The sequence below is a fragment of the Mesocricetus auratus genome, unplaced genomic scaffold (assembly GCF_017639785.1).
Source record: "Mesocricetus auratus isolate SY011 unplaced genomic scaffold, BCM_Maur_2.0 Super-Scaffold_100040, whole genome shotgun sequence".
NCBI classification, from domain to species: Eukaryota; Metazoa; Chordata; class Mammalia; order Rodentia; family Cricetidae; genus Mesocricetus; species Mesocricetus auratus.
This window is the reverse complement of record NW_024429217.1, coordinates 5,643,372-5,668,441: the sequence shown is the minus strand read 5'-3', so window position 1 is coordinate 5,668,441 and position 25,070 is coordinate 5,643,372. Positions and strand designations below refer to the sequence as shown.

General features: G+C 46.7%; 1 protein-coding gene across 2 annotated transcripts; it reads left to right on the top strand.

The window, feature by feature from the left end:
* The first annotated feature begins 209 nt into the window (after positions 1 to 209).
* Cfap300 (cilia and flagella associated protein 300) lies at positions 210 to 25,070 on the top strand. 2 transcript variants are annotated; one of them, XM_040734761.1, is made up of 7 exons: positions 210 to 369; positions 496 to 577; positions 8,373 to 8,448; positions 17,692 to 17,858; positions 19,081 to 19,253; positions 23,297 to 23,363; positions 24,448 to 25,070. In XM_040734761.1, exons 1-7 carry the CDS (start codon positions 260 to 262, stop codon positions 24,574 to 24,576), a joined length of 804 nt encoding a protein of 267 aa, XP_040590695.1. In that variant the 5' UTR covers positions 210 to 259; the 3' UTR covers positions 24,577 to 25,070. The 2 variants fall into 2 exon arrangements, with proteins under 2 accessions (XP_040590695.1, XP_012973983.3); XM_013118529.3 differs by lacking the exon at positions 23,297 to 23,363 and having other exon boundaries at positions 24,448 to 24,535.

Here is a 25,070-nt window from a genome sequence, read left to right as displayed (position 1 = left end):
TAGGCTTTGGTATTATTAGGTCATTGGCCGGTGCAGAGTAACTAAGAGTTCGGGTCACACAGAGCGACCAGCAACTTTTCTCCATCGCCTACGAGCCAGGCCCAGAGTCCGCATTAAGTCAAGCGGGCTGAGCTAAGGGGCCAACGCTCCTCTCCCAGGCCCCGCCCCCCGAGCGGCGCCCCGCCCCCTGAGCGTGGCGAGGCTCCTGCTGCTGCGTCTCCGTGGAAACGGCTACTGCTTCCCTGGGTCCGCACGCAGAATGGCGGCTGGCGAGCCGGGCTGTCCAGGCGGCTTCTACTTCAGATTCCTGCCTCAGAGAACCTTCTCATCGCTGAGCAGCCGGGAGGTCACCGGCCGGCTCCGCCAGTGGTGAGGGGCGCCCGGGGCGGGGGCGGCCACGCGGCGGGCTCGGGGTTCGGGTCCCGCGCTCCGGGCTCTGCGCTGCGGGCTCCGCACTCTGCTCGCACACTCCAACTGACGCTCCCTCTCTGCCAGGTCCATGCTGGGCCGAATCCAGGCGCAGGCGTTCAGCTTCGACCAGACGTTCCAGCCCTACCAGAAGGATGATTTCGTCATGGTCGGTATAGGGGTCTCCTCTGATGCTGGGGACACTCCATTAGTTCATGGACTAATAAAAAGTGCGAGTTGGATTTTCTTTTGTTTCTTAGGGGGGTCTTTTGAGAAAATGTCTCATTCTGTAGACCAGGCTGGCCTGGCACTCGCCGGGTCCTCTTGCCTCTGCCTCCAAGCGCCAGCATTGACCACCTTGCAAGTAGTACCTTTTACCTACCTTTGGGATTGTTCTTATGTAACTTTACAAGTGTGTCATGCGTTTAGACAGTCCCACAGGCGTGTGTTACCGATCTGACTGAAAATTGTGAGGGGTATTCTTTTTTTGTTTGTTTGTTTGCCTCTAGCCTTGCTGTGAGGGCTGTGATTTATTTACTCTGACACGTTCTGAAGGCCCGCTGTGTGCTAGGAACTTCTCAATAACTAGAGATAGAAATGAATCAAAAGGTGATCTTTGAAGAGTGCTCTGGATCCTTCCCAGGAATGCCAGCAAATGACATAGGTCATCTTGCACGCCTCCAGTAGTGAAGAGAGGTTGTCTCCTTACTTTGAAGATCAAAAGTGGTTCCCTCTGCTGACACCTGTAGAGTCCCCTACTCTGGCTCTACCTGGCCAGCTTCCCATAGTCCTCGCCATGACTTGGTCTCTCCTAAAGACACCAGCGGTACTGAGTTAGAAACCCATCCCTACATCAGAATAACATTAACATATGCAGTGACCTTCTTTCTGAGGTTGAAGGAAGGACATGAATTTTTAGCTAAATTGGCCCATCTCTCTCTAAGTGTGATAGGATTATAATGCCGTCGTAGTATAATGGTACTGTTATGACTTGTCTTCATTTCTTCGTGGTTAGGTCTTAATAATTAACCAGTACTGGCCCTCAACTATTTTTTTCCTCATTCTTCTCTCATCTTGAGCACAGTATCCCCTCCCTCTCCCCCCACCACAACCTCCCCTCTTCCCAAGATCCACTTTCTTCAGAAAGGAGCAGGCCTCCCAGGGGTATCAACTGAGCATAGCATAACAAGATGCAGGAAGACCAGACACAAGCCCTCACAGCAAGGCTGGATGGAGGCAGCCTGGTAGGAGGAAAGGGATCCCAAGAGCCGGCAAAAGTGTCAGGGAGCCCCCCTCCCCCAGCACACTGCAGGATCTCACAAGGTCAAAGCTACACGACTGTGCCATATATGAAGAGGGCCTAGATCAGTCCCATCCAGGCTCCCCCGTGGTTGGTGCCATCTCTGTGGCCCCTGTGAGCCCAGGTTAGTTGATTCTGTGGGTTTTCTTGTGGTGTCCTCAATCCCTCTGGGGCCTACAGTCTTTCCTCCCCATCTCCCACAGGCTTCCCTAAGCCACCTAAAGTTTGGCTGTAGGTAACTGCACCTGCTCCCATCAGCTGCTGGAGGAAGCCTCTCTGATGTCACCTGGGCTCCGCATCAGTCTATGAGCATAGCAGAATATTGTTAGGAACCACTTTATTGACATTATTGTATACATATATGCATGTATGTATGTGTCAGTACTGCTTGGTTCTACCAGAGGTCTCTGAGTCATCCAGTTTTCTGGATTCTGGCCATCCAGGCAGTGTTGGGTGTAGGAGCAAGGTAAACTGGGGAGGATGGAGTTAGCTCCGTCCTCAGAAAAAGCCACTTTGAGAAATTTCCTGCGTGGCACAGGCTGATTCAGCTCCAGCCAAGGAACCATAAACAGTTCCAAGGAGCACCCAAACTGTGCCCACCCGGGACAAAGTGACCCCATCCCGGTTGTCAGGCAGTGCCTAATTTTTGGTAAATAACATCTTCTTGCCACAACTGTCCTCATGGGCAACTATTAGTAGCAATTTTGAAATTCCCCTAGCCCCCATGTCAGTGAATCCAAAGGTCACCTACTCTTACCCAATCCTGAACAGGCAAGCCACATACCACCCTGCTTTCGGTTTTTTCCTTTATAAACCCGTTACAACTGAGGCCAGACACCCTTTTCCTGCAGCTGCAGGGCCAGTTTGCTGGACAGGGTACCTGCCGAGTCTTGTAACCTAACATTAAACCTTGTGCATTTGCATCGGTGAGTCAGCTCCTGGTGGTCTTTCTGGGGTCTTTCCAACTTGGCATAGCATGGGGTACTCAGCTACTCAACAATTTTTTTAATATCAGAATTTGAAATGCTGTACATTTTTTCTTTTTATTCATTTACTGTATTGCCCTGGCTGGCCTCAGACTCAGAGATCTGCCTACCCAAATGCTGGGACTAAAGGTGTGTGTCACTACCCCTGTAATTTTTTTCTTTGATACTTTTGTTTACATATATAGCATTTTTATTTTTCTATTTTTTTTTCAGTTTTTAGAGACAGAGTTTCTTTGTATTGCCTTGACTATCCTATAACTAGCTCTGTAGACCAGGCTAACCTCAGACTCACAGAGATCTGCCTGTCTCTTCCTCCCAAGTGCTGGGATAAAAGAAGTGCACCACCACCACCCAGCTCATATGTAACTTTTAATATGCCTGTTTACTCAGTAAATATTTGTTTAATGTTTTCTTTATCCCAGCTTGTCAGGCACACAAAATTTCAGCACACTAGCCTCCATGGGACACTGAAGTATTTGCTTTAATAAATGCTATAGAGGGTGTCCTGGGCACAGAGGGAAGGGCCCCCTGCTGCAGGGTGATAGAAGGCGCTCTTCTCTTTTTGGCTGCTCAGTAAAGTTCAACAGCTTAAATATTCATCCATAAAAACTCAACACATTTCTTTCTATAATCCCAATCATTTCTCTCTTGTTTTACAGTTCTTGTGTTAAGGATGTAACTGGGTTGGTAGGGTGCTGGTTTTTCATGTATCCCCAGCTCTACATAAACCAGCAAGGTGACATAGACTATAATCCCAACAGTGGAGAGGTGGAGACAAGGGGATCAGAATCTCTTCAAGGTCCCGGCCATCTCAAAAGCTGAAATAAGACTCATAGTTAAGATATTGGGGACCCAGTGTGGTGGCGCACACCTTTAATTAAAGCACTCAGGAGGCAGAGGCAGTTGGATCTCTGTGAGTTGAAGGTCAGCCTGGTCTACGTAGTGAGTTCCAGAACAGCCAGGATTGCATAGAGGGACCCTGTTTAAAACAAACAAACAAATATTGGGGATCTGAGGGAGTGGCTCGAAGGTAGAGTGCTTGCTCAGCATACACGGAGACCTGAGTTCCACCCCTGGCACTAGGAAATGCACGAACAGTTCTTAGAAGCATGTTTAAAAATTTATTTGTGGGGTTGGAGAGATGGCTCAGCTGTTAAAGACTGAAGCTCACAACCAAAGTGACGAGACGTACATTTGTGTCTGCGTGTCTGCTCTCTGTGAGTGTATGCACATTGCCTGTGCCAAAGGATGGAAGAGGTTGTGGAGCCCCTTGAAGTTTGAGTTGCATGCTTTTTGTGAAGCATCTTACACGGAGGCTAGCCTCAGTACACCTGAGCAGCAAGTGTTCTTCTTTTTTTAATTTTATTTTATGTGCATTGGTGTTTTGCCTGCATGTATGTCTGTGTAGGGGTGTCAGATCCTGGAGTTACAGACAGTTGTGAGCTGCCATGTGGTTGCTGAGGATTGAACCCCAGTCCTTTGGAAGAGCAGAAAGATAACCACTGAGCCATCTCTCCAGACAGTTTTTACAAATGTATTATTTTTAATTATGCATGTGTATGTGTGTGTGGAGGGCATGTGTTCGGGTAGCACCTGTGAACTCGGCCTCTCTGCAGCTGGAGCTGCAGGAGGTATTGCGAGCTGCCAGCTTGAGTGCAGGGAGTCAAACTCAGGTCCTCTGCTGGAGTGACATGCACTCTTAACCACTGAGCCAGCTTTCATTTTGTTATGCAGTGTAACATGTAGTCTTCCAGCCAGCTGCCTGGGATGTAACGTGTAGTCTTCCAGCCAGCTGCCTGGGTCCCGAGCTGTCTTAACCCCCAAATAATACACGAGACACTGTATTAATTATGAAGCTGTTGGCTGTTTGCTTGGTTTCTTATCGGCTAGCTCTGACTTAATTACTAACACATAACTGCTAACCTGAGTATTTCCACATGGTCTTCTCTTACTGGAGAAAGGGTCCAGACCTCTTATTCCTCTGGTGTCCTACATCGGGACCGACTGTGCCTCTGTTTCCCAGAATCCTCCTCGACTCCTAGTCCCACCTATCTTGCTTCCCTATTGGCCAACAGTGTTTTATTAATCAACCAGTAGGGCAACATAGACACAGACGAACTTCCCCCATCAATGTAGTCCAATCAGGGCTTGACCATCAGGCCTGGCCCAAAGGTATCTCTTTAATAAGGTAATTAAAACCAAACATGATAGCTTATGTCTAGATTCCCAGCACCCAGAGACTGAGGCATGAAGTGTCTAAGTTCAAGACTAGCCTGGGCTACGTGGTGAAACCCTATTTTCTTTCTTTTGGGTGGGAAGGTTTGCTTGCTTTTTGTTGTTTGTTTGCTTGCTTACAGGGTTTCTCTGTGTATCCCTGGCAGTCCTGGAACTTGTTCTGTAGACTCAGCTGTCCTTGAACTCAGAAACCTGCCTGATGGAATTAAAGGTGCATGCCACCACACCAGGAGTGAAACCCTGTTTTCCAAGAACAATTAATTAAAACATTGGTGTCAGTTTGACAGTTGTGTCTGGAATTAGTGAAACAAAATTGGATAACACCTCCAGACAGTGTTCATGTTCTGCATTGGTGTAGGGATGAGCATGGCTGCCTACTGGACAGTGTTTGGTGAGGTCCTCATTTTAGACTGACCCTAAAAATAACTCCGAGAAGAACTCATGAGGGAGCTTAAGGACTAAGGAGATGGTGAGATAGGGGGAGGAACATGTTGGTCGAATCCCAGGTTTCTGATGTAGTTGATGGAGTAGCCGATTCCACACATAGGAGATGGAGAGTAAATGATGAGAATAAATGTAGCATTAGGCACAGTCAGCATCAGGCAGAAGGTGCATCCAGGTGGCTGTCCTCAAGCTTGTTGGCTGGAAAGTCTCACTTTAGGGTCTCTAGAGAGCACGGTCAGATCAACATACAGTACTCAGAGCCGCAGCTTAGTGGTGTGTGCCAGATAATGAGGCGTTTTCCATGTACGCAGTGACAAGCTTTTATTTTGCAGAGTTTGCTGGAGGTCTGTGCATGCTCCTCTGTACATCTCAGTGCAGAACGCAGGCCTGTGGCAGTATCCGACCAACCGTAGCAGGCGTGAGTGTGTGTGTGTGTGTGTGTGTGTGTGTGTGTGAAGATATGTATGTGTGTGTGCAGGTGTGTGTGTATTGCAGAGGGTTGTGTGTGTGTGAAGATATGTGTGTGTGCGTGTGTGTGTGTGTGTGTGAAGATATGTATATGTGTGTGCAGGTGTGTATGTATTGCAGAGGGGTGTGTGTATGTGTGTGTGTGTGTGTATGTGTGTGTGTGTGTGTGTGTCCTGTTTCATGTTTCCAAACAAGTTTATTTAATCTTTACATGCATTTTTTTTTTGGTTTTTCGAGACAGGGTTTGGCTTTGGAGGCTGTCCTGGAACTAGCTCTTGTAGACCAGGATGGTCTCGAACTCACAGAGATCCTCCTGCCTCTGCCTCCCGAGTGCTGTGATTAAAGGCGTTCACCACCAATGCCCAGCTCTTTACATGCATTTTGATACTGGTGTGTTTGTTACTGCAAGTTCATCTATGAGTCAGCTGCTATTTCTGAAAAGTGCATCAGTTTTCCTGAAGCTGACACACAGGAAGTCCTTCTGATGCCATTATGTCAGTTCTGTAACAAGCCACAAAACTGCTTACACATAGAGCCTGTCTGTTCTTTCTGTTTTTAATGCATTTTTATGGATATAGTTATAATTTTATTTTCAAAAATTGTGTTGGCTTATTTAAAAGGCCTTTATAAAAAGCATTCCAGGGGTTGGAAAAATGATTTAGCATTAAGAGCACTTTCTGTTATTGTGGAAGACCCAGGTTCAGTCTCAGGACCCACACAGTGGCTCACAATCACCTGTAACTCCAGTTCCAGAGATTGTGTTCATGGGCATGGGGAGCTGACACTGCAGTGCACATGTGGACATTATTTTATGTGTGTGTGTTCACATGCATGGGGAGCTGACACTACAGTGCACATGTGGACATTATTTTATGTGTTTTCACATGCATGGGGAGCTGACACTGCAGTGCACATGTGGACATTATTTTATGTGTGTGTGTTCACGTGCATGGGGAGCTGACACTGCAGTGCACATGTGGACATTATTTTATGTGTGTGTTCACATGCATGGGGAGATGACACTACAGTGCACATGTGGACATTATTTTATGTGTGTGTGTTCATGTGCATGGGGAGCTGACACTGCAGTGCACATGTGGACATTATTTTATGTGTGTGTGTTCATGTGCATGGGGAGCTGACACTACAGTGCACACGTGGACATTATTTTATGTGTGTGTGTTCACGTGCATGGGGAGCTGACACTGCAGTGCACATGTGGACATTATTTTATGTGTGTGTGTTCATGTGCATGGGGAGCTGACACTACAGTGCACATGTGGACATTATTTTATGTGTGTGTGTTCATGTGCATGGGGAGCTGACACTGCAGTGCACATGTGGACATTATTTTATGTGTGTGTGTTCATGTGCATGGGGACCTGACACTACAGTGCACACGTGGACATTATTTTATGTGTGTGTGTTCACATGCATGGGGAGCTGACACTGCAGTGCACATGTGGACATTATTTTATGTGTGTGTGTTCACGTGCATGGGGAGCTGCCACTACAGTGCACATGTGGACATTATTTTATGTGTGTGTTCACATGCATGGGGAGCTGACACTACAGTGCACATGTGGACATTGTTTTATGTGTGTGTTCACATGCATGGGGAGCTGACACTACAGTGCGCATGTGGAAGTTGAAAGACAACTTTGGGAGTCAGTTCTTTTCTTCCACATGGAACCTGGGGTTGAACTTGCATCATAAGGCTTGTACCGTTTTGTCCTCTGAACCATCTCACTGCCCCTTGGTTCCATTTCTTTTGTTTCTTTAAAAAATTCATTAACTTTTTCTTGATTTAAAGTTCTTTCAGCCAACCAGTCAGTGGTGGCTCACACCTTTAATCACAGCCTTGGGAGGCAGAGGCAGGTGGATCTCTGTGAGTTCAAAGCCAGCCTGGTCTACAGATCGAGTGCCAGGACAGGCTCCAAAGCTACACAGAGAAACCCTGTCTCGAAAAACCGAGGCAGACAGACAGACAGACAGACAGACAGACCACAATCAATAAAGTTCTTCTAGCCAATTTGATGGTCTGTACATCTTACCCAACCCTTCAAAGATACAAGCAGGGACCTCAGGAGTTCAGGGTTATCCTTGGGTACACAGTGAGTTACAAGTGTGTGCAAGGCCAGCCTGGATGCATGAGACCTGTCTCAAAAGGAGAAAATACGAAGTCCTTCAAGCTGGACATACTAGCTAATACCTATGATCCTAGCACACAGGGTTGAGGAAAACTTGGGCTACATAGCAAATTCAAAACCAGTCTGAGCTATATAATAAGACCCTGTCAAAAAAGTCAAGAGCTGGGGAAATAACTCAGGAGTAGAGCAATTGTTCAGTGTAGACAAAGTCCTGGGTTTGATGCTCAGCACTTTAGAGGAAAAAACAAAAACAGTAATCGTAATTAAAGCTGAGCTTCTCTTCTTACTTTGGATTAAATGATGTTTTGTTAACTTTGTTTCAGAAGTTAGTTGTATTTATAATAAAATTTCTAACGTGTTCCCTTGCAATTTGTATTTTAGGCTTTTTTCAGAGACCCAAATGTTATTCCAAATTTGCAGTTACTCTCAGATTCTCCTGGACAGTGGACCACATTAGGTAAAGAAAACTAACTTTTATATTTCCAAGTTAACTGTTTTAATAAAAATTTGCCACAGCAATTATCACTAGTGATTTGTGTCACTAGAATACAAATTGTGACCTTCATGACAAGGTGTGACCCTCTGTGTCAGGCCTGCCCTGATTTCTGTCCTGGAAATCTCTTGCTCTCACCGGTGCAGCACATCAGAGCAATCTTCTCTTAGTAGTTTGAAAATACACATCCTACACCTTCTGTTTCCTCTGCTAAATGCAAGTCACATTGAGATGCGTAAGAGGAAAGGATGCTCGTGGAATCCAATGGTTCCTTAAGTGAGGCTTTCTGGAGATAGCTCTCAGTGTGTTGAGTGATACACAGAGATCTGGGTTGTTCAGTCTCCAGCATCACTGTGGTGTTTTGAAAGAAAATGGCCCTCAGGGCCACACCTCAAACTAGGAGGTGTGTCCTTGTTGAAATAGGCGTGGTCTCATTGGAGGAAGTGTGTCACTGTGGAGGCAGGCTTTGAGGTCTCGTGTATGGTCCAGCCATGCCTGGTGAGATGGTTCACTTCCTAGTGTCTGCCCACACGCTGCCATACTCCCAGTGCCACGAAGACTATGGGCTGAGCCTCTGACACTGTAAGCCGCCACCACACTTAGACGGCTTCCTTTATGAGTTGCTGTGGTCGTGGTCTCTTCACAGCGATAGAACCCCTGACTAAGACAATCACATAAAGCCAGGTGTAGTAGCACAACCTGTAATCCCAGTACTGGGGAGGTAGAAACAGGAGGATCAGAAGTTTAAGACTACCCTCTGATCCGTGGCTTGGCAAACTGAGGCCACCTCAGGCAATATGAGATCCTGTCTTAAAGTAACAATGAGAACATTAAGAATAAAACGGGAGAGGGGTGGGAAGAAGGAAAGAAAAAGAGGGCTGGAGAGACGGTTCAGTTCAGCACTGAAGAGACACTGCCCTTCCAGAAGACTGAGTTCACGTCCCGTGCCCACATCCAGCATCACAGCCACCGACCCCAGCTCCCAGAGTCCAGGGCTGTCCTCACACACATGCACACACCTCATGATAGACACACGGTCATGCAACTAAAAACCTCCAAAGAGTAAGTGAGAGAAATACTGTGAGAGCGTGCTACAGATTTTTCCATAGACGCGAGATGGTTGGTTCTACCCATAGGGGAAGGTTCAGGGTAGGGCCCACTGATGGGGGCGGGCAGGGTACAGCTGCGGCATGCATGAGGTTTTCATGGGAATTGGCTGCCCTGGGATTTTTTTTATAATAATAACAAATCATAGAGAAATGACTTCTTAAAGGGGGACCTTTCTCTGGGTGACAATTTAATAATACACTAAAACATACCTGGGAAATTTTATTTGTTTAGTGTGTGTGTGTGTGTGAGTGAGAGAGAGAGAGAGAGAGAGAGAGAGAGAGAGAGAGAGAGAGAGAGAGAGAGAGAGAGCACGTGTGCAGGCATGCTGTATGAAGCCAGCTTTCAGGGGTTGGCTCTTGCAAACTGGGCCATCAAACTTGCGTGTCCAGCGCTTTTACCACCTGAACCATCATCTCCCCCAAAGACTGTTTTGAAAACCAACACAAATTTTAAATATTTTAAATTCAAGTTTGAGGTCTCAACCATGGAACAGGTAACACCATTCCACTTAGGAAAAGATCTGTAATACCAATGTGTGCACGGGAGAATGCAAATTGCTTAGAAATTAGATGTTTTGTTTAAGAGGGGGTCTTAGTTAAACAAAGTCTGTCTTCATGGTATTCTAAGAAGCCGTAAGACAAAGTAACTTTTTGAGAGTATTAGGCAAGAACAAAATTACAAAAAGGTTCCTGTTAGACTCAGCAGGTCAGATTTTATTGCTTTTGGCCAAGGACTGCTGCCAAATTTGCAGAGCAGAAAGCTGGTAGAGCCTGATCTGCAAACGATGTACAAAATTAAACTCCGTTTCTAAGCTTATACACTTGCCAACTTGGATTTTTCAAGAGAGAATAACCAGAGTCTTTGAAATGTTCACAGTAACTTCAGCCAGTCTTTTAAAAGAAAACGAGGTTCACTGGAGTGTGCGCAGTCTCCCCATCTCTGCACAGACTTTGCAGAGTAGGTGCTGACTTGGACCTAAGTTTTGTTCGAGGTTTTTGGTCGTTTGTTTCTTTGTTGTTTTGCATGGTTGTCTTAGTTAGGGTTTCTATTGCTATGAAGAGACACCATGACCATGGCATCTCTCATAAAGAAAGACATTCAATGGAGGTGGCAGCTTACAGTTCAGAGGCTTAGTCCATTATCGTGGCAGGCAGCTTGGTGGCTGGGAATATGTGGGCATGCAGGCAAATGTTCTGGAGAGGTAGCTGAGAGTTCTGCATCTTACACAGGCAGCAGGAAGTGGTCTGTCTCATTGAGTGTGACTTGAGTATACATGAAACCTCAAAGCCCTCCACCACAGTGACACATTTCCTCCAAGGAGGATCATACCTGTTCCAACAAGGCCATACCTCCTAGTAGTATAACTCCCTGTGAGGGCCATTTTCTTTCAAACTACCACGGTGATTTAATTTTTTAATGTACTTTGGGTTTTTTGTTTGTTTTCAAAACAGCATTTCTCCATGCCCTGGCTGTCCTGGAACTCTCTCTGTAGACCAGGTTGAGTCTGAGTCATCCCCTGAAGCACCTGTGACTTCCCAGCTGTCACTCCCCAAAAGAAGGATTTTTCCCTCCCCCTCACCGGGGACTTCTGGGTGCCAGTAACTCCTCTGTTAAGGCCAGATCCTTGTTAGCTCCCCCACCCCATCCCTGTGGAAACTGTAGCCAGCTCGGTGCTGTGCAGGTGACCACAGCTGTTGGGAGTTGAGTGCAGCAGTCCTGTCCCTGTCCTGTCCTGTCCTGTCCTGTCCTGTCCTGTCCTGTCCTGAGGGAAGCAATTCACAGCGCTCTGCCCCATCCTCCAGCCCTGACATCTTTCCACCTTCTCTACCAGGTGTCCTGAGCCTTTGCTGTAGAATTTTAAAATTGCATGTGTGTGTGTGTGTGTGTGTGTGTGTGAGAGAGAGAGAGAGAGAGAGAGAGAGAGAGAGAGAGAGAGAGAGAGAGAGAGAGAGAGAGAGAGAGTAGGTCAGATGACAGTTTGCAGAAGTTGGTTCTCCTTCCACACCATGTAGGTCCCAGGGATTGAACTCGGGTCCTGACCCCATCGATTCCTTTTCCCCCCTGAGCCATCTCAGCAGACCGTATTCTAAGTTTGGAGTAAAGCTTCTGAAATGCCATGTGTGCTTGATGGGAGACAGTAGAAGAACTCTGAAATTAGAAACGCTCCACTTGGGTTTGTTTCTTAAGGTTTAATTTTTATTTATGTGCACATGCATGTCTATACACAGATGCCCACAGAGACCAGAGAAGGGTGTTGGATCCCTGGGGCTAGAGTCACAGGCGCTGAGACACCTGACCGGATGCTGAGATCTGGAAGAGCAGCAGGTGCTCTTAGCCACGAGCCTCTCTGCAGCCCAGCACTCGTGTCTTTTGAGGAGGACTTGTGTGTGTCGCCAGCACTCTTACCAGCTTGGCTTGCCCTCCTCTCGTTTTCTTCAGGTTTTGCTGTTATTTTTCTGGTATACTGAAGTCTTCCCTTCAGTTTTCATTTGGAGTATTTAGAACCCCCTCCCCCCCACAAAAAGCAGTTTTTGTGTTTCTGTCTTACTCCTGCCTCAGCCTCTGGAGTGCTGTGGTGACAGGCCTGAGCCACCACACCCACTCTATGCAGTGCTGGGTATTGAACCCAGGGCTTCTTGAATGCTAGGAGGTCATCTACCGTGTGAGCTGTCTGCAGCCTGAGAAGGAGGCATTGTTAAACAAGAAGGGACTGGAAGGGGACCTCCTGAAGTTTTATGACCTTGCTTATTGAGAAACAAGAAACCCTGTTCTGAAGAGAACACCAAGGGTATGGTAGGAAAACCATCTGATAAAGAGATCAGGGCGTGACCCATGGATTTAATCAGTCACGTCAGCAGAAACCAAAAGTAGAACGGGTGTTATCAGTGAAGGCGCTGCTGGCCGACACTACAGGGCTCCTGGACTTCCTAGCTCCTGGGGGCTGGGTCATGGGGCTTCTCAGCTGCCAGCATGAGCTATTTGTTAAGGAAAGACCCAGAAGGTGAATCAGGGCGGGAGAGATGGCTCAGCAGCTAAGAGCTTGTGCTGCTCTTCCAGAAGTCGGGAGCTCAGTTCCCAGCACCCATGTTAGGTCTTTCAGATCAGGGTTTCTGACACATCTAGCCTCTGAAGGCACCTACACTCACAGGCACACAACACAATCTTAAAAAATCATCTTTGTAAAGAGTCGTTGTCTGTCCCACGAGCCAGCTCCCAAATAATGACATGGAGACTTATTAATTATGAAAGCTTGACCTTAGCTTAGGTTTGTCTTTAACTAGCTCTTAAAGCTTAACCCATTTCTATTAATTTACGTTGTCATATACCGTCCATCCTGCTTCCTCCCTGCCTCCTCACTGCCTCTCATCTCTCTCCCACACCTAGATTCCTCCCCTTCCTCTCTCTTCTCAGAAGTCCCATCTGTGCCTCCTGCCTAGCCATTGGCCGTTCAGCTCTTTAGTACACCAATCACGGCAATACGCCTTCACGCAATGTACAAATACCCCACAACAGATCTTTTTTAAAGGCAGTCACTCAGAGATAATTTTCCCAGACCAGACAGTCTCTAAGCTTATCCTCAGAGACAGGGCCACCAGTACAGACAGAGCTTGGGGCCAGGTCAACCCTAGAAACCTTAGCAGTTGGTTCACCTGGTGCCTAAAAGACTCTTCCTCAGCAGGGATCTGTGGGACACGGTCCCAGTGGGTCCAGAAGGCAGAATATAATAAAGCAAAAAGCATTATCCTTGAGTGTAAGAGTGTGAGGAGTCTGCACCCTCTCTGTTAGCCTTGCTGGGAAACTACACATAGTCTCTGACAGTTGTTTCTCTGGTTTTGGGGGAATGGCTGCCCCATGTTCATCCCATCAGTGTATTTTTTTTTTGGTTTCTCAGTTTGTGGACCAGCCTGGCCTTGAACTCAGAGATCCTCCTGCCTCTCCCTGCTGAGTGCTGGGATTAAAGGGTATACCACCACTGCCTGGCCCTCCAATGTATTTTAGAAGCATATATTTGATGTAACAGGTCTACATAGAGAGGAATTCTGCCCCAGAATGAACTGTACCTCAAGTCTTACTCTGTATTGAGTATACATGAAACCTTGAACCTGAAAGAGTTCAAATTTGGAATCTTTTGAAGTAGAATGGATAGTGTTTTGCATGTGATGAAACTGGATGTGGGAAGTAGGGACAAAAATCCTATTGGCTGAGTTGTGCTGCCCGAAGTCCAGTGGCCTCCGAGGACCTCATCTGTTCTTAGTTATTCTGCAGCTGCCCCAGCTCAGAATGCAGTTACACCGGGTTAGACCTGTGTACTTGGAGATGATAGACATCCGTCGATAGCAGGTGCTATTTTCACAACTTAGACTCAGTGGTTTGCATTTAATTTAGTAAGGCAGACTTATTAAATGGCATGCGAGCCAGGTGGGGGTGCACACCAGTAGTCCCTTCACTGGGTGGGGTAGATGCAGGGCATTGCTAGTTCAGGACCATCCTGGTTTACAAAGACTGTCTCAGTACACACACACACACACACACACACACACACATACACACACACACACACACACACACACACACACCTCTTCCCCATGTGGTGCTCACCAGCCAGTTTTATGGAACTGTCAGCTCTCTGCACTACCCTTTGGTCTTCAGGAGTGTCCAGAGCGTCCCATCGTAGTCTGTAGGCTTTTAGCTTTATCTGCTCCCTAAAAGGACTGAGCCTCAGAAACAAGAAGAGTTTCTCTCAGGAGCACAGCTTTGAAGTCATTGAGACACAGCATTCCTGGCTTCTCGTCCCTGTGTCCAGGATCATGACGTGCAGTGACAGGTTCCAGCATGACCTAGTGGACAGTCAAAACAGGAAGTGCAAACAATTGCCAGGATTACTTTTAAGCCCTGGCATTTCTCAGGCTAACAATACAGCGGTGGGGCCTGTAGGCAGAACTCAGCAGCAGCATGTGCAGGACCCTGAGTTCAGGTACCAATGCCTGCACCCCCTAAGACCAAAAGGTAGCCAGAAGACAAAAGGACATCGTCTCCTATACCAGACTGTGTATGTAGGTAAAAGAAAGGGGAAACTGATTGAGGTGATAATAAAAGTATTTCCCTTAATCTTTATGGCTGTATAATTTATGTTGTACTCACAGGGCAGTGGTGGCGCATGACTTTGACCCCAGCGCTTGGGAGGCAGAGGCAGGTGGATCTGTGTGAGTTCAAGGCCAGCCGGGTCTACAGAGTGAGTTCTAGGACAGCCAGAGCTGTTACACAGAGAAACCCTGTCTGGAAAACCAAGAAGCAGCTGAGCCTCGGTTCGGTTATCCCACATTTCTCTTCTGAACTGTGGCAACTGGACAAGCATTGCCTTAAGGTTTACCTGGGCTGGGAAAACTTTGTGTCGTACACACTGTCAGTGAGATCTCGTAGGAGACTTCGTAATGAAGAGAAAATATTTTCAAGGCATCCTCAAAGACTTTACAAATGACCATAATTAAATTATTGTTTGAGTTCTAATGGTTTTTTTTTGTTTTGTTTGGTTTGGTTTGGTTTTTCGAGACAGGGTTTCTCTGTGGCTTTAGAGGCTGTCCTGGAACTCACTTGGTAGTCCAGGCTGGTCTCGAACTCACAGAGATCCACCTGCCTCTGCCTCCGGAGTGCTGGGATTAAAAGCGTGCGCCACCAACACCCGGCTGATTTTTTTTTTTTTTTGGAACAAGGCCTTAATGTGCAGCCCTGGTTGGAACTTGCTATGTATGTCTGTCCTCCTGCCTTTGCTCAAGTGATTGGGTTATAGGGAGCCGGCACAGCTCCGCTTCTTGGTAATGTTTACTTGGTGTGAAGATAATTTGCAGGAGTTGGTTCTGTCCTTCCACCATGCGGGTCCAGTGGACTGAACGTAGGTCATCAGAATTGGTAGCACACAGCTTTGTTCACTAACCCATGGTGCCAACCACTGGTGTTTTGGTTTTGGTTTGGCGTGCGTGCGTGCGTGCGTGCGTGCGTGCGTGTGTGTGTGTGTGTGTGTGTGTGTGTGTGTGTGTGTGTAGGTGCAGGTCTTGTGACCATCTATTGTGGGTGCTGGGAACAGACCTCTGCATGAGCAGTCTGTGCTCTTAACCACAGAGCCATCTTTCCAGACTACCCCCACCGAACCTTCACCCACCTGTTTTGACACAGGGTTTCACTTTGAAGCTTGAGGCCTACCCTGTAGCTGGCCAAGAATGTTAGTCCACCTCAGCCTCTCAAGTACCAGCCTTATAGGTATGTGGTGTCAAGCCTAGCACTAAACTTGTGTAATGTGAAGTGTAGAGCATTTAGCATTATGGAAATCCAAAATTATGTGAAGAAATCCTATTCTTTCATTGGCAATTCTACACTTGATTTTTGCCAAAATGCCAAGGAGCAGTTTTCTGGGCAATTTTGACATAGGCATTTCAGCAGAGTGCGTGCCTGGGTTCTGTCCCCAACACCACGGAGAACTGTAACCCTACCACAGAGACATAGAGCCAGGAGGATCAGAAGTCAAGCTCATCCTGCTGCATAGTGATTTCAGGGTTAGCATAGGCTATGTGAGACCTTATCTCGATAACACTGCTCGCACACGCACACACACACGTATATAAACCCCTTACTAAACACACAAAGTATTTTACTTTAAGGCATCTCTAGTGCAGTGATTTTCAACCTGTGGGTCGAGACCCTTGTTGTGGAACGACCATTTCACAGGAGTTGCATATCAGATACCCTTTCTATCAGATATTTTATGATTCGTAACTACAGATATGAAGTAGCAATGAAAGTGATTTTATGGTTGGGGTCACCACAACGTGAGGCACTATATAAAGGGTCACAGCATTAGGAAGGTTAAGAGCCACTTCTCTAGTTTATATTCACCTAGCAAGATTTTCTTTTTATTTTTTATTATTTTTTTATTTGTTTGTTTATTTTTGGTTTTTACGAGACAGGGTTTCTCTGTATTGTTTTGGAAGCTGGCGGTCCAGCCTGGCCTCGAACTCACAGAGATCTGCCTGCCTCTGCCTCCCGAGTGCTGGGATTAAAGGCGTGCACCACCACCGCCCGGCAAGATTTTCTTATAAGTTTGCTTCTGTTTTTAAACTCCAGTTTCATCCTATAGTCCATAGTGGCTTAGAACCTACTATGCAGGCCAGCTCATTCTCAAACTCGTGGATCCTCCTTCTTACTCTCCTGGATGCTGACATTATAGACATGCCAACCTGGCTCTAAAATTTTTATAAAATTTATTTTATTAGCCGGGCGTTGGTGGCGCACGCCTTTAATTCTAGCACTCGGGAGGCAGAGGAAAGCAGACCTCTGTGAGTTTGAGACCAGCCTAGCCTACCGAGCAAGTTCCAGGACAGCCTCCAAAGCTACACAGAGAAACCCTGCCTTGAAAAACAAACCAAAAAACAAAAACAAACAAGATTTATTTTATTAAGACCAAAACCCTAAATCAATAAAGATTTATTTTTATTTATGTCTGTGTGTTGGGGTGAGGCACCTACTGAATGTCCTTGGAGCTAGAGTTACAGGTAGTTGTAAGCCACTTGAGGAGGGTGCGGAGATCCAACCTCTGGTATTCTAGAAGAGCAGCAAGTACCTCCCCAGCCTCTAACCTTTATTTCAGTTTAATGTGTTAGTAGTGTGTCTGGGGCTGGGGGTGGGGTCATGCACCACAGAAGCTACTTTGGGGGTAGATTTTGCTTTTTCTTAGAGTCCATGCATAATGGTTGATTTTAGAAATAACACAAAATTGGGTCTGGAGCCAGGTGTGGTGGCTTGAGGAAAGGCAACTGCCTTCGAGTTTGAGGCCTGCCCAATCTTACACAGTGAGTTCCAGGGCAGCCAGAACTACAGACCAAGACCTTGACTCAAAAAACAAAAACAGAGGAGTGGGATTTGAATCCATGTCCCAAGGTGTCTGATGCTGCCCTCTGGCCTCTGTGGGTATCTGGACACATGTGGCAAACACTACATATACATAAATAAAAAATGAAAATGTATCCTTTTTCAAAGTTTAGAAATAACTAAAATCGTTACATTTCACTTTGCATTGTTATTCTTTACAAAATATCTTTTTTTCAGGAACTGAAGTGAAAAAAATTGAAGCTGTAAATGTTCCGTGCACACAACTTTCCATGTCATTTTTCCAGCGGTTGTACGATGAAAATATTGTACGAGAAAGTGGACACATTGTCAAGTGCTTTGATTCTTTCTGTGAACCGTTTCTCATTTCAGATGAACTGAGAAAAGTAAGTACAGAATCTTATAATTTCACACTGGAAGTTTATGAAAAATGCTAAAACCTTAAGCCTGGTTAAAACCTAAGTTACCTGCAGCCAGTCGGTCTGACCAGGGTGGAGGACTTCATGTGGGCTTGTGTGTGTCAGTCAGACGCTGGTGACATGCACTGACACTACACAGCCACAGCACAGTTCCTCCCAACAGTCACCTGGCCCCGGTGTCAGCCGTTCACAGGTAGTGACTAGCTACTGTCTTCAGTAGAAGTCTTTACACCAAATGGATATTAAGAATATACATGGGAAGCTGGTAGTAGTGGCCCCTGCCTGTAATCCTAGTGCTCAGCCTGGCCTACGTAGTTACAGGCTATCCTATCTCAAAAGCAAAACCGACAAAACTAAGCTAAAAATGGAGCTTGGGCACAGTTGACAGAGTACTTAATCTAGTGGGCACAAAGCCTTGGGGTGATCCTCAGCACGTCACAAACACGGCATGATGGCGAATGCCTACTAACCTAGCGCTGGGGAGGAGGAAACAGGAGGATCAGGGGTTGGAGGTCATCCTCATCTGCGTGCTTCATGGTCAGCGTGGGATACCAGAGACCCTGCCCAAGAATTAAAAAAAAGATATTAGTAATTTGTTTTTTTAAAGATATATATTAGTAATTTGTTTTTTTTAAAAAGGTATATATTAGTAATTTGTTTTTTTAAAGGTATATATTAGTAATTTGATTTTTTAAATGTATATCTTTTGTGTATGGATGCTTTATCTGTATCTATGTCTGGATGCCCTGGCATTGGAGGTACAGATGGTTTTGAACCACCATGTGGGTGGTAGGAACTGAGTCTGGGTCCTTTGCAGGAGGTGGGAACTAACCCTCTCTCCAACCCCAACATTGTTTGTTTATTTGTTGTTGTTGTTTGAGACAGCCTCCTGTATCCCAGGCTGACCTTGAACTCACTGTGTGGTCTAGAATGACCTTGATCTTCTGATCCTCATGTTTCCGTCTCCCAATGCTGGCTGCGGAACGCACCACTGCACCTGCCATGACTGAGATTGGACAGGGGGTTTAATTTAATGGTGGAGGGCGCACCTGTCAGAACACAACTCTGTGCGTGATCCCTGGCACCACAAAAAGTACTCATTTTAAGTGTATGTTAAAACTTCCAAAAGCTTAAAATCATAACCCTGTATTACATATCCCATTGTCTACAATGATTTTTCTCATCTTAGGTTTTGCTCATGGAAGACTCTGAAAAGTATGAAGTCTTCAGCCCTCAGGAAAGAGAAGAGTTCCTGTTCTGTGTTTTTAAGCACCTCTGTCTTGGAGGCTCTCTTTGCCAGTATGAAGATATGCTTAAGCCGTATCTGGAAACAGCAAAGCTGATCTACAAGGATCTGGTGAGGTAATGGTCTCAGTGTGTACATCTCTAGACAGTGGAGAAAGTTCTTTTTTGTTTAGCCCTGGTATAATCACCCAGAGCCACTCATGTTCACATTGGCAACTCCTCAGGCCTCTCTCTTCTCCAGGCCAGAAGGATTTTGTGACTGTTTTTATTTTCGATTTTGTTTGTTGTTTGTTCGTGGGATAATCCCCCCCCCCCCCGTACTGGTATTGAACTCAAGACTCTTAAGGCTAGGCAAGCTTCTAGCATTGAGGCAGCAGCCTGTCTTTAGCGTTACTATCAGTTTCTGTGTGGTTTGGTGTCTTGTCTTGTGAGACAGCCCTACACTGCAAAGCAAGCTGCCTTAGGCCTAACTCGCTGTGGCCCAGGCAGTCCTGCATTGAAGGACGACCGCCCATGTGCTGGTCCCTGAAGCGCCGGCCCCCAGACTCAGTTCCCAGTCCTGCATTTGTTCTCTTTCCTCCTCAGACTCCTTCACTCTGTCCTTCACTCTGTCCTGTCCTTCACTCTGTCCACCCAGCCCTGTGTTAGCACCGCCATCTCGTTCCTGTCCCCACTCTCCTCCTTTCAAATACCAAAGGAGCACACGAGACCCCAAAGGACTTATGAGTTTGCTCAGGCAGTGTGTGTGTGTGTGTGTGTGTGTGTGTGTGTGTGTAGAACCTTTATTCTAAAGACGCAGAAGAATTTTCATTTAGATGTAATCTTTACCCTTCCAAGTTAATCCCAAAGACATGTCATTAATTTTAAGTATTCTTTTTAAATTTATTTATTTATAATAGAAACAAGCTTGCTTCATATGTCAATCCTAGCTCCCTGTCCCTCTCCTCCTCCCCTGTACCCCCACCGGTCCCTCCAGCCCCCTTAACCCCCACTCCGCTCACCAGGGAGGGTGAGGCCTTCCATGGGGATCTCCAGAGTCTGTCATTTCATCCAGGGCACAGCCTAGGCCCTCCCCCATGTGTCCAGGTTGAGAGAGCATGCCTCATTGTGGGACGGGCACCCAAAGTTCTTTTGTATGCCAGGGATAAATACTGATATACTACCAGAGGCCCCACAGATTTCCCAGGCCTCCTCACTGGCACCCACATTCAGGGGGTCTGGATCAGTCCTATGCCGGTTTCCCAGCTACGAGTCTGGGGTCCATGAGCTCCCCCTTGTTCAGGTCAGCTATCTCTATGGGTTTCACCAGCACGGTCTTGACCCCTTTGCTCATCACTCTTCCCTCTCAGCCACTGGGTTCCAGGAGTTCAGTTCAGTGTTTAGCTGTGGGTGTCTGCCTCTGCTTCTGTCTGTCACTGAATGGAGGCTCTAGGATGGCATATAAGGTAGTCATCAATCTCATTATCGGGGAAGGGCATTTAAGGTAGCCTCTCCACTATTGCTTAGTTTGCCAGATGGTGTCATCCTTGTAGATCTCTGGAGATCTCACTAGTGCCAGATCTCTCCTCAAACCTATAATGACTCCCTCTATTATGGTATCCCTCATCCTGCTCTCCTCTATTCTTCCCCCGACTCAACCTTCCTGCTCCCGCATGTTCTCCTCTCCCCTCCTCTTCTCCCCCTCTCTTTTCTCCAGCTCCCTGTCCCCTTCCCCCATGCTCCCAATCAGCTCAGAGACCTTGCCCCTTCCTCTTCTCTAGGGTACCATGCATATCTCTTAGGGTCCTCCCTGTTTCCCAGACTCTCTGGCAGTGAGACTGAAGGCTGGCACTCCTCTGATCCATGTCTAAGATCCATATATGAGTGAGTACATACCATGTTTGCCTTTTTGTGACTTGGTTACCTCACTCAGGATGGTTTCTTCTAGTGCCATCCATTTACCTGCGAATTTCAAGATTCCATTGTTTTTTTCCTCTGAGTAGTTCTCCATTATGCAAATGTACCACATTTTCTCTGTCCAATCTTGAGTTGAGGGGCATCTAGATTGCTTCTAGGTTCTGGCTATTACAAATAATGCAGCTATGAACATAGTGGAACAGACATCCTTGTTGTATGAATGGGCATTTTTTGGGTATATGCCTAAGAGTGGAATTGCTGGGTCTTATGGTAGACTGGTTTCCATTTTCCTGAGGAATCTCCATACTGATTTCCAAAATGGCTGTGTGAGTTTGCACTCCCACCAGCAGTGAAGGAGTGTTTCCCTTTCTCCACATCCTCTCCAGCATAAACTGTCATTAGTGTTTTTTATTTTAGCCATTCTGACAGGAGTAAGATGGTATCTCAGAGTTGTTTTGATTTACATTTCCCAGATGGCTAAGGATATTGAGCACTTTCTCAAGTGCCTCTCAGCCATTTTAGACTCCTCTATTGAGAATTCTCTGTTTAGGTCTGTAGCCCATTTTTTAATTGGATCCTTTGGTGATTTGGAGACTTGCTTCTTGAGTTCTTTGTAAAATTTGGAGATCAGCCCTCTGTCAGATGTGGGGTTAGTGAATATCTTTTCCATTCTGTGGGCTGCATTTTTGTTTTGTTGACTGTGTCCTTTGCCTTACAGAAGCTTCTCACTTTCAGGAGGTCCCATTTATTAATTGTCGATCTCAGTGTCTGTCTACTGGTGTTATGTTCAGGAAGTGGTCTCCTGTACCAATTCGTTCAAGGGTACCTCCCGTTTTCTCAATTTTAAGTATTCCATTAGGCCCCCCCTCTCCCCCTCCCTTAGCCCTCTCTTCCTCTAATCTGCCCTCCTTTCTGCCTTCCTAACTTTTCGAAGCTGGAGAGAGATCAGCACGGAAGAGAGCCTCCTGTTCCTTCAGAGAGTCCAGTTCAGTTCCCAGAACCCACATGGTGGCTGACTACCACCACCTGCAACTTCACTTCCAAGGGATCTGATGCCCTTTTCTGGCTTCTTTGGGCACTACATACATGTGCTGTACATACATGTGCTGTACATACATGCGTACAGGCAAACATTCAGACAAATAAAATATAAATAAGGAAATCTTAAAAAAAAACCAACATAATTCCAATTCCAAGGTTAGGAATTAGGAGCCATGCCTATAATTCCAGCCCTGAAGAGGGAGAAGCATGAGGATCACTTCAGGTTCTAGACTAGCCTGGTCTACATACCGATTCCAAAACAGCCTAGACTCCATAGTGAGATTATCTTTAAAAAAAAAGGAGGAAGGCAGGAAGGAAGGAAGGAGGCAGGAAGGAAGGAAGAAAGGAGGAAGGAAGGAAGGAAGGAGGCAGGAAGGAAGAAGGAAGGAGGAAGGAAGGAAGAAGGCAGGAAGAAGGAAGGAAGGAGGAAGGAAGGAAGGAAGGAAGGAGGCAGGAAGGAAGGAAGAAAGGAGGAAGGAAGGAAGGAAGGAGGCAGGAAGGAAGAAGGAAGGAGGAAGGAAGGAAGAAGGCAGGAAGAAGGAAGGAAGGAGGAAGGAAGGAAGGAAAAAAGGAGGAAGGAGGAAGGAAGGAAGAAGGAGGAAAGGAAGGTCATAGGAACATGGAAGTAGCAAGATGGCTCTGCAGGGAAAGACCTTGCTCTACCAGCCCATGTCCTGTGCTCAGTCCCTGGAGAGGGGAGAAAAGACTGCAAAGCTGCCCGCTGGTGCCGTGGGAAAGAAAGCAGGTAAAAAGAAAACATTTTCAGGAACGCCGTGCGTGCACACGCTGCCACTGTGCCCGGCCACAGGAGCTTGTGGAATGTCTCACTGCTGTGTGTGGTGGGAAGGGCTCACTGGAGCATTTGAAACAGACAGCTCTAGATCTTAAACACTGCAGAAAAGCTCTTTCCCACCTCGAGGTCGAATCCTGCTTCCTCTAGGTTTACAAAGCCAGATCCTCTGCCAAAGCAGCAATCACTCTCTCTTTTTAAACTACTATATGGACATCTTGTACATATGTATACCACATGCACGTCTGGTGCCCAAGGAGCCAGAAGAGGACGTCAGATCCCCTGGAACTGGTGGTAAGGGTGTTTGTGAGCCGTCACGTGCTCACACTGAACCCAGGTCCCCTGCCAGGGCAGTGGGTGCTCGTAACCACAGAGCCATCTCTCGGCCTCCCGGTTTGTTACATTTTAAATGTGCCTCTTCTCCTCATCTTAGTGTTCGGAAGCATCCTCGAACCAAGGAAATACAAATTACCTCTTCTGTCTTTAAAGTGAAGGCCTACGTGAGTATTGGGCTTCTTGATTCCTCATTGCTAATGCAGTTGCTGTACTCATGGCTTAGGAACCAAACACTGCTATGTCTGGGAGAAAAGATGGGAAGCTCAGTATGCTATAAAATTCAAACGTGACAGGTGTAGCTTCAGGAGGGCCGAGCGGGAACCTGGAGCCAGGAGCAGAAGCACAGGCTGTAAGAAGGGTCGCTGGCTGATGATCTCAGTGTCTCTTCCAAGCCCGCACAGAACAGCCCACTACAGTTTCCCAGCCCAAAACTCCAAACTCCTTCCGCAGTCCTCCCCAAAATAACATGGTCACGTATGTCACAGCAGTGCCTCACTGCCTGTTGTATTCATTTGCTCTCTTTTGTGATGAAGCCTGACCTAAACCAGCTTAGGGAAGGAGACACGCGCACGCGCACACACACACACACACACACACACACACACACACAACACACGCGCCCACACACGCGCACACACAGGCACACAGGCACACACACACGCACAACACACGTGCCCACACATGCGCACACACAGGCACACACACAACACACATGCCCACACATGCGCACACATAGGCACACACACAACACACTACTCACACACGTGCACACACGCGCACACACGCGCACACACAGGCACATATGCACACACGCATGTACACACACAAAGCAGGGTTACCGTGAGTTTGAGGCTAACCTGGGGTACATAATTAAACAAAGAACAACAAAAGAGCAAAAATATCATGAAAAGAATATGATTGAACATTCCGTAAGGGCAAGAGTTTCAGTTGTGGTGCTTGTGTATAATAGATTTGTACTGTTAATAATACTATTGACAGTTTATTGCCGATTTATTATCAAAAAGTTTTATACGTGTGTCATGACTTTTGTTTATTGAGACAGATATGTTGCTGTGCATTCCAGACTGGCCTCAATCTCAGTCCTTCTGCCTTAGCCCCCAAAGGCCTGGGATTAAAGATGTGTGCCACTGTACCTGCCTGTGTTTCGTGATACTTGGCAGAAAAATGTGTGATAGTCAAAGGCTTCAATGCAGTTGAACACTGAATAACCCAGGCTTGTCTTTTCAGGACTCTACTGGTGTGTGCTACCCTTCAACTAAAGAGCATGAGCAGACATTCTCTTACTTTGTCGTGGATCCCATCAAGCGTCATGTGAATGTCCTGTACCATTGCTATGGTGTGGGGGAGATGGCCTAGGCTTGTTTAAACTATCGTTAGTGCTGCTCCTTAGTTGTGGTGTCTCTGTGTCAGCAATAACAGGAGGACAGATTCCAAGCCGAAGAAGGCAAACCCTAAAGTGCCTGTCTCTGCATCTGCCCAGCACACTCCTGCACGGAACCCTGCCCAGCACACTCCTGCACGGAACCCTGCCCAGCACACTCCTGCAGGGAACCCTGCCCAGCACACTCCTGCAGGGAACCCTGCCCAGCACACTCCTGCAGGGAACCCTGCCCAGCACAGTCCTGCAGGGAACCCTGATAGAACCTGTGCAATGCACAAAAGCAGTTTATGTTTGTTCTGTCAAGATGCAGCCACAGCCTCAATTTCCTATATTTTAATACTGTTTGGAAGGTAGAGGCGGGCGGATCTCTGTGAGTTCGAGGCCAGCCTGGTCTACAGAGCGAGGTCCAGGACAGCCTCCAAAACAATACAGAGAAACCCTGTCTTGAAAAACCAAAAAATGAAAAATA

Coding starts and splice junctions, on each gene's coding strand:
- Cfap300 (XM_040734761.1), top strand. CDS start 260: ATGGCGGCTGGCGAGCCGGGCTGTCCAGGCGGCTTCTACTTCAGATTC. Junction 19,254..23,296: donor ATCTACAAGGATCTGGTGAG/GTAATGGTCTCA, acceptor TCCTCATCTTAG/TGTTCGGAAGCATCCTCGAA. Junction 23,364..24,447: donor TCTTTAAAGTGAAGGCCTAC/GTGAGTATTGGG, acceptor TTGTCTTTTCAG/GACTCTACTGGTGTGTGCTA.